At 38.4% G+C, this 12,399-nt stretch overlaps 1 protein-coding gene across 1 annotated transcript; it reads left to right on the top strand.

Annotated features, from left to right (window-relative positions):
* The first annotated feature begins 1,352 nt into the window (after positions 1–1,352).
* Positions 1,353–12,168, top strand: tfcp2 (transcription factor CP2). The gene is made up of 16 exons (XM_085345679.1): positions 1,353–1,699; positions 2,007–2,203; positions 3,143–3,294; positions 3,439–3,515; positions 4,200–4,305; positions 4,560–4,666; positions 4,942–5,094; positions 5,232–5,342; positions 5,853–5,941; positions 6,095–6,143; positions 6,613–6,706; positions 6,987–7,077; positions 7,199–7,305; positions 8,061–8,203; positions 11,815–11,866; positions 12,010–12,168. Exons 2-16 carry the CDS (start codon positions 2,082–2,084, stop codon positions 12,045–12,047), a joined length of 1,491 nt encoding a protein of 496 aa, XP_085201805.1. The 5' UTR covers positions 1,353–1,699; positions 2,007–2,081; the 3' UTR covers positions 12,048–12,168.
* Positions 12,169–12,399: the final 231 nt, after the last annotated feature.

Raw genomic sequence — 12,399 nt, 5'->3', positions numbered from 1 at the left:
GTGTTATACTGTGAAAATGACGCGTTCCCTTATTTTTTTCAGCAGTGCATATTCTTTCTAGGTAGCTGAATGTGAACGATGAAATGTGCTTTTCAACAGAGATATACAATTTTTTAAAAAGGTTTTCTTTGGATCCCTGTGACACAGACTGAACAACAGAAAATGGATAGTTACAGTAGATGTTACAGTCTATCAGTTTATGTATTCATTTTAGTTTTTTGGGTATAACATGGATGCTATGAACAAAGGGCAAAATTTAGGAAGTTTAGATTACATGTTACAATAGAAGCTTAATTCTCTGTGAAGGTTTTGTTCACAGCCTCAATAAACATATTCTTGCTGTGTTGGACAGGTTGACAAACTGAATGTGACCACCTTTATTCCCGCTTTTAAAAATAATTTTGTTGATTAGTTTAATTAATTATTAATTAATGATTTTTGTTTTAAAGCTTGCTTGGTTGGAGACCTTTCTTTATGGAAAAAGAAATGAGGCGCATAGTAGAAAAGGATCCTTGGGGATTTTGTGACAGAATTTATTGGTGTGGTTGGTCAAGTAAAATGATTTTTAATTTGGTGAGTGATTTTAAATATGGAGAAAAAAAAAGAAACAAAAACTTGTGATGGGTATCCTGCAGAGCTCAAAAAAATTAAAAACAAAAGGATATCCAAGGAGATGAGAGATGAGTGGAGGAGGTGGTTGATCTCTCTCAGAAAACTTCTGGTGACAGCTACTTTGCCTTGGAGTTGTTATGTGACAGCTAAAAAGCGTGCTATAGTGCCATATTTGCAGTGAAGAGGAATCACAACAGCATATTTTATTGGACTGTTTCAGAGTTCAGGATAACAATGTGGGACTTTGGTGTAAGATTCCACCTGAATTATAAATCTCTAATTTATGGTTTGTTGGATAACAATTTGCCAGCATCTTTTCAATTGATAATGTGTGTTGTATGCTTTAAATTAAAGAAAACTACACAAGCCATTGGATTAAATCAGGTCTTTTATGACAGTGCTATGGTAATTAAACAGATTCTTGGTGAAAGGAAAATCTTTAGACCATAAAGATGGATGAAATGCCCTGTGGATATTTGTCATTTAGGAATCCAGCTGAGTGGAATGGTCTTGTGTGGTAAATGACATTATGTTTTATTCTGGTTGTTGTATATGGTTTATTTTAAGGAAAATGCCCCAGTAAAGGGAGCTGCCGAAAAAAGTAAAAGAAGAAAAGCATTATTTGTCGTCACTGACACGTTATAAGCAACAGTCATTGGTTATTTCAGCCATGACCTCAGCGGAGGGTGGCGGTAATGAGTCACAACGGTGTTTGCTAGCACTCTGAGACGATACAAAGAAGGAGACGGAACGGAAATTACGGCAGCTCCTTTCCCGAGGAAGCTAGATAAACAAACAAAAGCAAGACATTATAATACATATATTTAAACATCTCGTGCGATTTTGACCACTTTTTACGTATAGATATGCTAACCACAAATAAACCGAACCACAGAATAAGCTAGAGAAGGGCTAGCATCCCGGGACGTTTTAATGATTTCTAGCATCCTGCTAGCTGAACGAACTGGCAGGCTACGCAGCTAAGGTGTTAGCTCGACATGTTTATTTTAGCGCTTGGGCGAAGGAGCGTGACATGATGGCGTAAAACTTGCAGTTATTACCAAATAGTCACACTTCCCACCTAAAGGTAAGCTTTGCAGTTCCAATGACTTACTTACTATGTGAATTAAAAAAAAAGGTAAAGACATAAAGTGTATTTTAGCGTGACACAAGTTTGTGTGTGTAAGCAATACACAGTTACATAAAACGTGTGTTAACGACTACCGTTATCTTTAACCACGGGAACGCTGCTTTCCTTAATGACACCTGACTGGTTCGTGTTTTTAACATGTTTGGGGGAATGTCCTGCTAATAAACACAGAAATATCCACTGTTTTTTAAACATCAGAGCCACACTCACGCTTTTTTTTACTTTCTCTTCTAAATCTTGAAAGGCTGTGAGAAACTGATAACGTTTGCCTCGAGTTTCAACCGGAACTGCACTCCGTTAAAATCTCCACACCGTCACCATGGCGTGGGCTCTGAAACTGCCTCTCACGGATGAAGTGATTGAGTCCGGACTGGTCCAGGACTTTGATGCCAGTCTGTCCGGCATTGGCCAGGAACTCGGTGCGGGGGCGTACAGTATGAGGTACAGTATGAGTTTTGGACGGGTAAGGCCTTTTACTGAATGCAGCCAGTGCTACATTTATAATGGGCCATATGGTAATTTATTAGATTAAACAGTGTTGAACAGTGTTTTGGTTTCTTTATTTTTTTAAAGATGTAAGCTATCTTGTAGTTTGTCTTCAGACAGCTGCTCATGTCAAATTCATTTGGACATTTTGCGTAATTTAAAGATGAGTGATTAGGTGCATCCATTATGTGCAGTGTTTCCCATTTTCTGACTGCTACGTGGGCAGTTTGAGTGGCAAAATCTCTTCATGCTGGCAGACGTGCGAATTAAATGCCATGTGCAGATAAAGTGAAAAGCCAAAACACTACTTGGAGAATATTAGCTGGAGTCTAATAGTCTTTGAAGAAAATAGTTCCCTGGGGCATTTGATCTATCTTATCACTCTGTAGCATATCCTGAATTCATTAGTGTAATTATCTGCAGACACATCTGTGCTTTTTCATTTGCTGTAGCTCATCTAAAAGTTTAAAGAAAATATTTTTTGCTGATTGAAGTACTTTGCACCAACCCCCATCTGTTTTTGTATGCTTTTCTGGCTCATTAAAACTGTTGAAAGTGGTGGCTTTCAGAAATTCTTGTGTGGAGAGGAACAGTGACATGTAGACTGGATACCTTGGTATTTGGTAGTGTTGCCTCCATTGTAGTTACTGAGCTGTGAAGCTAGAGAACACCATAATTCTCCAGCCAGTTTTAAGTGTTGTCTAGTAATGACAGGGAGACCTTTTGTATCATGAGGCTGAAGGTCGTATCGAATCAGTAAGTATAAGTGTTTAGACTGGTTTTCTGTAAAATCTTTGAAAGAAGCCCTGTTTGAATAAAAGATGTTCTGTATTGCATAATGAAGTGATAAGAATTTGGCGGCTTACCGAGTTTGTTTTTCTTTTGTCTCTGCAGCGATGTACTTGCCCTTCCCATTTTCAAACAGGAGGAGTCCAACCTCCCACCGGACAGTGACAACAAGATCCTACCCTTTCAGTATGTTCTGTGTGCACCTACCTCGCCAGCCGTTAAACTGCATGATGAAACACTCACCTACCTCAACCAAGGTCAGCATCAGGATCCCAGCTGCTGTGTACTTTTCAACTTTGTGCAAATTTAATGATATCTAAGAGTTCAAAGTCAAAAGCTGCTGAGAGAAAATTCAGCTGCCTACATATATATTTATTTTTTATGTGGACTTGTCATTGCAGGGCAATCCTATGAAATTAGAATGCTTGACAATCGGAAAATTGGGGAACTTCCAGAAATCACTGGCAAAATGGTGAAGGTAAGAAAATCTTTAAAAATATATTTGCATAATCCAGCAGCTGCTAGTGTAAACCTGTATAAATATTATTGGAAAAGCTCCAGCCAATGGCTCATCTTGCATCCAGCCATGCTTCACAAAATCCCAGGGGGCTGCGAGTAGAATGGAATAAGTAACTCCAGGGTTAGATGAAATTAATGGATGATTCATTTTTGTGTGATTACATTTCTTATATTCAGTGTAATATGAATTTTAATCAACTTTTACTTTGAAGGTTTCTTCAGTGTGTCAGAAGCATCTCTTCAGTGGTGTAAAATACAGATTGTGTGTGTCTCAGCCAACTTCTCAGCCAGTTGTCTGTAGTCTCAAAAGTCTCAAAGACATTTTCTTAGCATTAAAACTATACCTAGAGATTAAAAACAGTCTAACAGCTAAGATCTGTTTTATTGTTTATTGCTGAAGTGTTTATGGGGAATGAAATGGCCACTAGGGAAAGGTTTTGGGACAAAGACCACATCTGGATGAATCTCCTTCACACCAGCCTTTTGTAAATTGCTTAGAATCTTATATTGTGTAGTAGTTAGGCAAGCTAATCACATCGCTTTATTGCAAGGCTGAACTAAGCCCTTGTGCTGGGGTACCAGGGTAATGATAGTGTATGTTCTCTTTAATCCTTCAGTAAAAATTACTTTCTCTGAATTTCAGAGCATAATTCGTGTGGTGTTTCATGACCGACGACTTCAATACACAGAGCACCAGCAGCTGGAAGGCTGGCGCTGGAACAGGCCAGGGGATCGCATTCTCGACCTGGGTGAGCATTAAAAATATTTCTAAAAAGCTAACAGAAAGATCAGGTATTTATTATACTGAATTTGTGCTTTGCAAGGTGGTTGCTGTGTAGCCCTGTATGTGTGCTAACAATGAAATAGTTTTTGCAGAAAGTAAATTCAGGATACCAACTGTTAACCAAAACTGGAAATTCATACTCATGGTTGCAATAACGAGAAGATGGTGTATATCAAAAGCATCTTTGATAACTGCTTGTTTTGCTTTGATCCATTGCAGATATCCCGATGTCAGTGGGGATAATTGACCCCAGGGCTAACCCCACTCAGCTTAACACGGTGGAGTTCCTTTGGGACCCATCAAAACGAACCTCAGTTTTTATCCAGGTAGCTTGATGGGCAACACATAGTAATGATTGTGTCATTAATTCTTATTCTCTGTATTATTAAATTAAAATGAACAATAGTGATATGAGGCAGTTTAGAGTGCTTTGGCGTGACGGAGATGAGCCTATTTACATTTGGTTTACTCATTTATTGCACAAGTAAACTGAATGTCAGTCTGCACTTACTAATGTTACACTTTTGGCATGATTTGTTGATATTACAGTTAGGTCATCAGTCTTGTGTAGATTTTGTTTTCATATTCCTTTCCTTTTTAGGTTCACTGCATTAGCACAGAATTCACCATGCGGAAGCATGGCGGAGAAAAGGGCGTGCCTTTCCGCATCCAGATTGACACGTTTAAGGAGAACGAGAATGGAGAGTACACAGAACATCTTCACTCTGCCTCCTGTCAGGTCAAAGTCTTCAAGGTCAGAGGAATGACATGGAAAAAGAGAAAATCTGAAATAAAATCTATAATGCACCCCAGTGCAAATGTTGTATTTGGTCCCTGTGGTAGTACTGTCCATATTCACCATCTTTATTTCCTCCACTTGACGTGTTCTAGCCTAAAGGTGCAGACAGAAAGCAGAAGACAGACAGGGAGAAGATGGAGAAGAGGGCGCCACAGGAAAAGGAAAAGTACCAGCCTTCCTATGAAACCACAATCCTGACAGAGGTAAGCATATAAGAGCTCAAAGCAGTAATCACTGCTTGGATAAAAGTAGTTTAAAGGAAATCAAAATGAATTTTAACTTAATCTAATTAACTAGACTGCTGATGTTAGCCTACTGTCAAACTATATTATGTACTTATTTTAAAAAAAGTAACAAAACATTTTTTCTAAGCATAACCAGAGAATGTTTTTGTGATAAATCGGTTATCAAAAGAAATAACTCTTAGTTTGTTTTTTTTCTTGAAGTGACTAATGAGCTTGTCATTTTAACCTCAGATTTTAAAAAGTATTTACTAGGAAATAACAGGTGATTTGACACTTGCGGAAGAGACGCAGACACAGCGAGACACAAAGGATGTGGAATCATCCATCTTTTAAATCCATTTTCCTAAGCACTTAAGGAGTTTGGCTCAAATTCAGTTTAATTGAAACCTAAGATCAAATCTACTGGCAGCAAAAATACTGGTGATGTATGTAGACGCTACAGTAACACAAATGTTGGGTCTTTTATAGTGCTCTCCCTGGCCTGAGGTCACATATGTCAACAACTCCCCATCTCCTGGCTTCAATAGCACCCACAACAGCTTTCCAGTGGCTGAAGGGTATGCTGCCTGGATTACTTTAAAAATCACTATGAAATCCATGTAGTGGCCTTATTTGTTTAGTAAGGGCAACACATGAGGTCTACGTTTTTCTTAATGTGGAGTTTGTTGTTATTGCTTCTTTCTAACTGATAAATTTTTCATCCTTTGTAGAAACGGGTCACCAAACCACCAGCCTGAGCCTGTTGTTCAGGTGGCAGATGTAAGTTCATTTTTAGTTTGTGGATTTATTTGGATTTATTTTACCGGCTGCTTACCTCCCGCCACACCAAGCAACTGCATTTTAATAAGCTCAAATGCAAAGCTGACATCTGGGTGTTAAACTTCTGCCTGGGATGAGATTCATTAGCAAGTATAAAATATGACTCAGTGTGTAACTAGAATGCATTTGATATATATCTGATTTGAGTCATATATATGTCAGATTCAGATATGATGTAGCTCATCGTGCTTATATCTAAATAGTTTTTGAAATGAGTTTTACCTGTCTCTAAAATCCTGCCTTTTAAGGTAAAATCCAGCAGCTCTTGATAATCTTCATTGATGTGTGTTTACAATTTTAATATTTTTTATGTTTTACAAATTGACTTGATGGGGTAACCATGGTGACACGGTCTCTGACACGGTTGCTTATGTCAGAGTATTTTGATGAATTCTTTTTTCTTTTTCAGAATTTGTTACCAACAGCAACACCACAGGATGCACAACAGTGGCTTCATAGAAACCGCTTCTCCCCTTTCTGTCGACTCTTCACTAACTTCTCAGGTAATATGGTTACCTCTTTGGCCATATCATAAGATAAAAGGCTGCACTTTAATGTGAAACTAGAAAGATATTTTCTGGAAATGTACTCATTTATTTAAGTAGCACCTTGTTATATCCAGAGGTTATTCAGAGTGCTTTACTGAAGGAGACATGAGAATTAAAATCAGGTAAAAGATGACAAGACAAATTTGAATCATAATTCGTTGATTTAAAAACGAATTATGTAAAAGCAACCGTGTGTTTGTAGAGACTGAGAATAGGATCTGCTTTTGTGTACCAGGGGTAGACCTGTTGAAGCTGACCAGGGAGGATGTTATTCAGATCTGTGGGCCAGCTGATGGTATAAGACTCTTCAATGCACTTAAAGGACGGTGGGTTATATTAAATTTTCCTACCTTCTTAGGATATATAATTTACCTAATTTATAAAAAAAAAAAGAGTATGAATGTTTTTAGGCATCTGCATTTTAGTTGTTTCTCTCTTTGAATTCAGGGTGGTACGTCCAAGACTCACCATCTATGTTTGCCAGGAATCTCAGCAGGCACGGGAACAGCATCCGAAACATGAAAATGGAGATGCTGCTGCCAGCGCTTTCTTTGGTCAGTGTATGTTCATTTAATTTATGTTAATTTAATCATTATCTTTGTTGACGTCCAAACGTTTTTTTTAATCTAATGAATTTCCCTTTGGGGTTAATAAAGTTTTTCTTATTCTCTTTTTTTAATTTTTATTTTGAGGGGCCTCAGTCACACTAGAGTAAAGCTAGGATTGCAACCTCCTTGTAAACAGGAAAAACTGGTGGTTGGCAAGTGATTGCATTAAAAAAAATTTTTATGTCTGGGACTGTTGCAAGTAGTTGTCACAACCAACTGTTGACCACTTTAATTCAAGGCAAATGGAAATGTTGCCAGGTGGGAGGAGGCCTTCTTCCAAACCATCTTTGTCGGACTCATACTAACTGGAGAGTCTCTAAAGATTGGCAAGGATGTGCAAAAAATTGTTGTCTAAATTTTAAATGCAGACAGAATGCTAACACAGTGATCTCAAACCTGGTCTGTCTGTTCAAAATGACCATTTCCATAAGCAGGCTGATAACAAGTTGATTGCACGTGGTGACAAAACTTTTGGTCATGTCTGTCCAGTGTTATTCTAGTCTACTGTAGTGACTGTAGCCTAATATTAAGGATCTAAACCATTCACAGGTGCCCAGCCAGGAAATAGCCCCGCACTATTATTCTTCTGAAGGCTAAGCAACAATTATGATTTAGTTTCGCTATAATTGAGTATGCCTAATATCTAGTGAGCGTCCTTTGTTGTTTAGCTTGTGTTAACCTTTCTGTTTCTCTCTCTGCAGTATATCACGCCATTTACCTGGAGGAACTCACGGTTACAGAACTGACAGAGAAAATTGCTCATCTGTTCAGCATCTCACCTAGGCAGATCAATCAGATCTTTAAACAAGGCCCTACTGGCATCCATGTGCTGGTTAGTGATGAGGTAAGGCAATCCCCCTCTTATGATCTTACTGTGAGTTGAAGATTTGCACTTTTTGAATCAGTAGAGACTTGCTGTTATTATATATGAATTCAAGCACAGGGTTTCCCCAGGAAAACTGGTAGATCTTGCGCCTGGGGTGGGTTGGGTGGATTGATTTGGTAAAATTAAATGGTGCACTGGATCCATGTAGCTAACTCTGATGTTAATTGCTAATAGTGCAGTTGCACAGACAGAATAGTGGAGCTATGTAAATGTACCTATATTCACAGGAGAGAGGAACAGGAGGATGCAGGAGTTTTCCTGCATGAAAATATATATGCACACACCATTAGGAGAGCAACAAATCACATTTAGTCTGCCTTAATTAGTGGATCGTAGAGCTGGGCGATAGAACGATAACGATATGTATCGCGATATAACTTTTACTCGATAGAGAAATTAAGCTATCGCGATAGACTTCGCCGCTCTTGTCCTCTTAAAATAAAAAAAAAATAAAAAAAAAAAGGTCAGCCAATCCAAACTAAGTAGCGCAGAGCCGAACCAATCACAGCCGCAGCGTCACGTCGCGTGACTTGTTACGTACAGCACAAGTGCCAAGCCGCACGTGTGTTTGTTTGGGAAGCAGGCAGTGGGTAATAATAATAATAATAATAATAATGGATTGGATTTATATAGCGCTTTTCAAGGCACCCAAAGCGCTTTACAATGCCACTATTCATTCACTCTCACATTCATACACTGGTGGAGGCAAGCTACGGTTGTAGCCACAGCTGCCCTGGGTAATGGAGCCAGCGCGTAATGGAGGAAATGAGTGTGCCGACTAGAAAAATCTACCGAGCGTGACCGAAGAGAAAACAGATGACGGTTCCAATGCCGGAGAGATTGTCGAACGGAAGAGCCATAGAAGTTCCGTAGTGTGAAGGTATTTCGGCTATTTCAAGTCTGACAAAAAACAGAGTAGCGTGCACTGTAAATTGTGCCGAAAGCAAGTCTGGAAATACAATAAACTGGTGCATGCGTCACACTGTGCGCCACGTTATTGTTTCGGTGAAATGAATTTCTACAATACTGTTACTGTTAATTCTACTCTGCAGTGTTTAAATGCTTACATATACACACAGTTACTGTCCGTCCACACATACGACTCGGTTCTGCTTCTATGCCCCAGCTTTGTTTACTTTTTCCCACCGAGGCTTCTAGACTTCTGATTGGCCAACATTTCTGCACGGTTAGGAATCTAGCGCCACCTGCTGCTTTGGCGTGTTCATAGCAGCGTTTTCCTTCATTTCTGCCTTTATGTGTGTACGGGATTATTTTTTAAAACGAAAACGGAAAATCTCCGTTTTCAAAAACACCCGTGTACGTGTGGACGTAGCCTCAGTCTCTGACTGGAAGCGCTAATTCGTCATTCGGCTGTTGTCAGACTAAAGTAACTGTTAAAACTGTTTGAAAAGCTCAGCTATACAACAAGGAGAGATTGAGAATTTCCTTTTAGTTCTCAGTTTATTTGATACTGACAAAAGTTAGTTTTGTCTGTTCTTCTGTAAAACAAACTAAGATTTATTTTTAGAATTAATACTTTGTTTCTAAGTGGAATTGACAATTTAGTCTGTTTTTGTTTGTTCTGTTTTGAAACTTAAACGCTTTAGCGGCTGCCTTTTGTGTAGTTTGCAATATTTGCCTTTATTTATCTGAAAAAGTCTCATGTTCCTTAAGTACATCTACCCTGTTGAACTTATTATGGGAAATAAATATTTAAATAAAAACAAGCTGCTGATTATTTCACATTTTACTTGTGAGCAACGGCACATTTAAATCTTACAAATATAGTTATTTGGCTTATATCGTGATAGATATCGTTATCGCCTGAAATGAAAAAAACATATCGTGATATGAAAAAATCTCATATCGCCCAGCTCTAGTGGATCGATATCAACAGGACAGGCAAATGTTTTTAAAAAAGTAGAAAAGAACCAGAAGATAATAACACGACTTGTTAACTTCTTTAAAGTTTTTGTTCTCATACTTTTATACAGTTTTTTGTTTTGTTTTTTTTAATGCTGCCTGGCTCAAACGACAGTCATTTGTGAGTTTCAACATGGGGTTATTTACCCCATGTTAGAAGACATCCTGTTATTATGGAAATTTGTTAGGAAATGTTGGATCACGTTATTGGCAAACAAAGAAAACAACCAAGGATATTGCTTAAACTACTAAAAGTGGGTTAAAACCTGTGCAACGCTTTGTTAAAAACTGGAAGGATAGTGGTGAACCACCATCTTGGAGAAAGAAGTGTGGTTGGAATAAATCCTGAATGTTTGAAGATCAATGGGGGGAAAAACAGCAGTGGAATAGACAGCTATGTTTTAATAGTGAAAGTAAAAGCATTTTCCCACAATGCAAAGAGAACTCAAGGAGTTATAACTGAACAGCTGTGTAGCCTTAAAATAACTACTCAGTAGTAATGCTAATTAGTAGGGCTGCAACTAAAGATTATTTTGGTAGTTGACTAATCTGCCAATTTCTTTAATTAGTCAATTAGCCAATGATTATAACTCTTATCTCCACTAAACTAAACTAAAATTGGCTTCAGTCTATATGTTCAAATAAAGCTTCGAATTAAATTAAAAAGTTTGTTTTCCAGTCCAAAAAAACAGTTTCCCAAGTTTACAGATGATTCGGTTCATGAATTCATGATTGCAGTGGACATGATCTGGAGTGAGGCTTGCTCTTGTTTTTGAGATGATGATCTCAGCTGCAGCTGATACCATGCGGCCATTTGAGAGGTGCACGAGCCTCTTTTAAGGACAAACTCGTCTATACGCCTGTGCTTAATACTAGTAAAACAGAATTAGAAAAGACTGTTATGTCATAGTTTCTCAGATGGTGTAGTACTCAATGCCAATGAACCTGGTAGGAAGACATGTGGATGAAGTGATGCACCGATCAAGACTAGTGCCTACATTACAAGCTTGTGGATTTGGGATTTAGGTCCAGAGTCAGCTGACTACCTGAATCTATTGAATGACTAAATTTGTTTTCATCAGCAGATTTTGTTTTTTCATCTCTCTGATAGTACAGCATATTCTGAGATGACAATGCCAGTATTCATGAGGCTCAAATTGTGAAAGAGTGGTTCAGGCAGCGTGACACATCATTTTCACACTCATCCACATCTTAACCCGAGTGAGAATCTTTGGGATATGCTGGGGAAGACTTCACACAGCGGTCCGACTCTCTCATCATCCATACAAGTTAAAAAAATGAATCCAACTCAGGACAAAACTAAATGTTGCATTACTTAACCCGATCGAAATGATACCACAGTAAATATGTGTCGTTATAAAAGCTAAAAGTTGCCCAATTCATTTTTAGACTATGACTTTTTCCCCCCTTTTGTTGAGGGAGCCAGGCAGTACATATGTAAAAACAGCCAATTGAAACAGTTGGCTAACGACTTGTCAGTTGTAGCTTTTTGTATGTCTTAAAAGATTTTCAAAGAAAGACAGAAATATGGTCAACTTACGGTCTCAAGAGCTTACACAAGCATAAACCTGCAAACGATATTGTTGTTTTCCCACCTGCATAATCATTTCCTCTCCTCTCAACAGATGATTCAGAATTTCCAAGATGAAGTTTGTTTTGTTTTGGACACAATGAAAGGTATGACTATGGCAGCAAAAAATGATAGTGTGGTAGTGGTAGTGTAACGGTATTTAGCGTTATAGTCTTGCTGCAAGTTTATCTTAGTATGTTTCCCTGATATTTTTTATTTTTATTTTGATTCCTATTCCTTTCTTTTTCAGATGACACAAGTGATGGCTACCATATAATCTTAAAGTGAATCCCAGGCAGGAGAGTTGTCGAGTCCTTCTCTCTTGTTTAGTCCTGGTTCAGTCAGCCCCTCTAGAGCTCTAGAGCTTTGTACTTTTTGCTGTTCCTTTATGGAGATGCACCCCCCCCCCCCCCAAAAAAAAAAACCAAACAAACAACAACCCCAAAACAAAAACCTTGTGAGGCAGCTAGGAGGAGGATGCGACTGAAGCAGTTGCCCCTCTTTTAACTTTACCTTATCGTCTGACTTTTGAGGGAGTGACTCTGATTCCACAGTGAAGTCTTACCCTGCCGTTTGCTCACTTAAATGGTTGCATTTCCCTCTGTTGGTTACATCTCAAGAAGGAGGTTAATGGCACTAC

The sequence above is a fragment of the Diplotaxodon limnothrissa genome, linkage group LG20 (genome assembly GCF_057381915.1).
Source record: "Diplotaxodon limnothrissa isolate DT_005_m linkage group LG20, D_limnothrissa_male_GT1.1, whole genome shotgun sequence".
Lineage (NCBI taxonomy): Eukaryota > Metazoa > Chordata > Actinopteri > Cichliformes > Cichlidae > Diplotaxodon > Diplotaxodon limnothrissa.
Note: the sequence above shows the minus strand (reverse complement) of the source record. Positions and strands in the feature narration are given on the sequence as shown.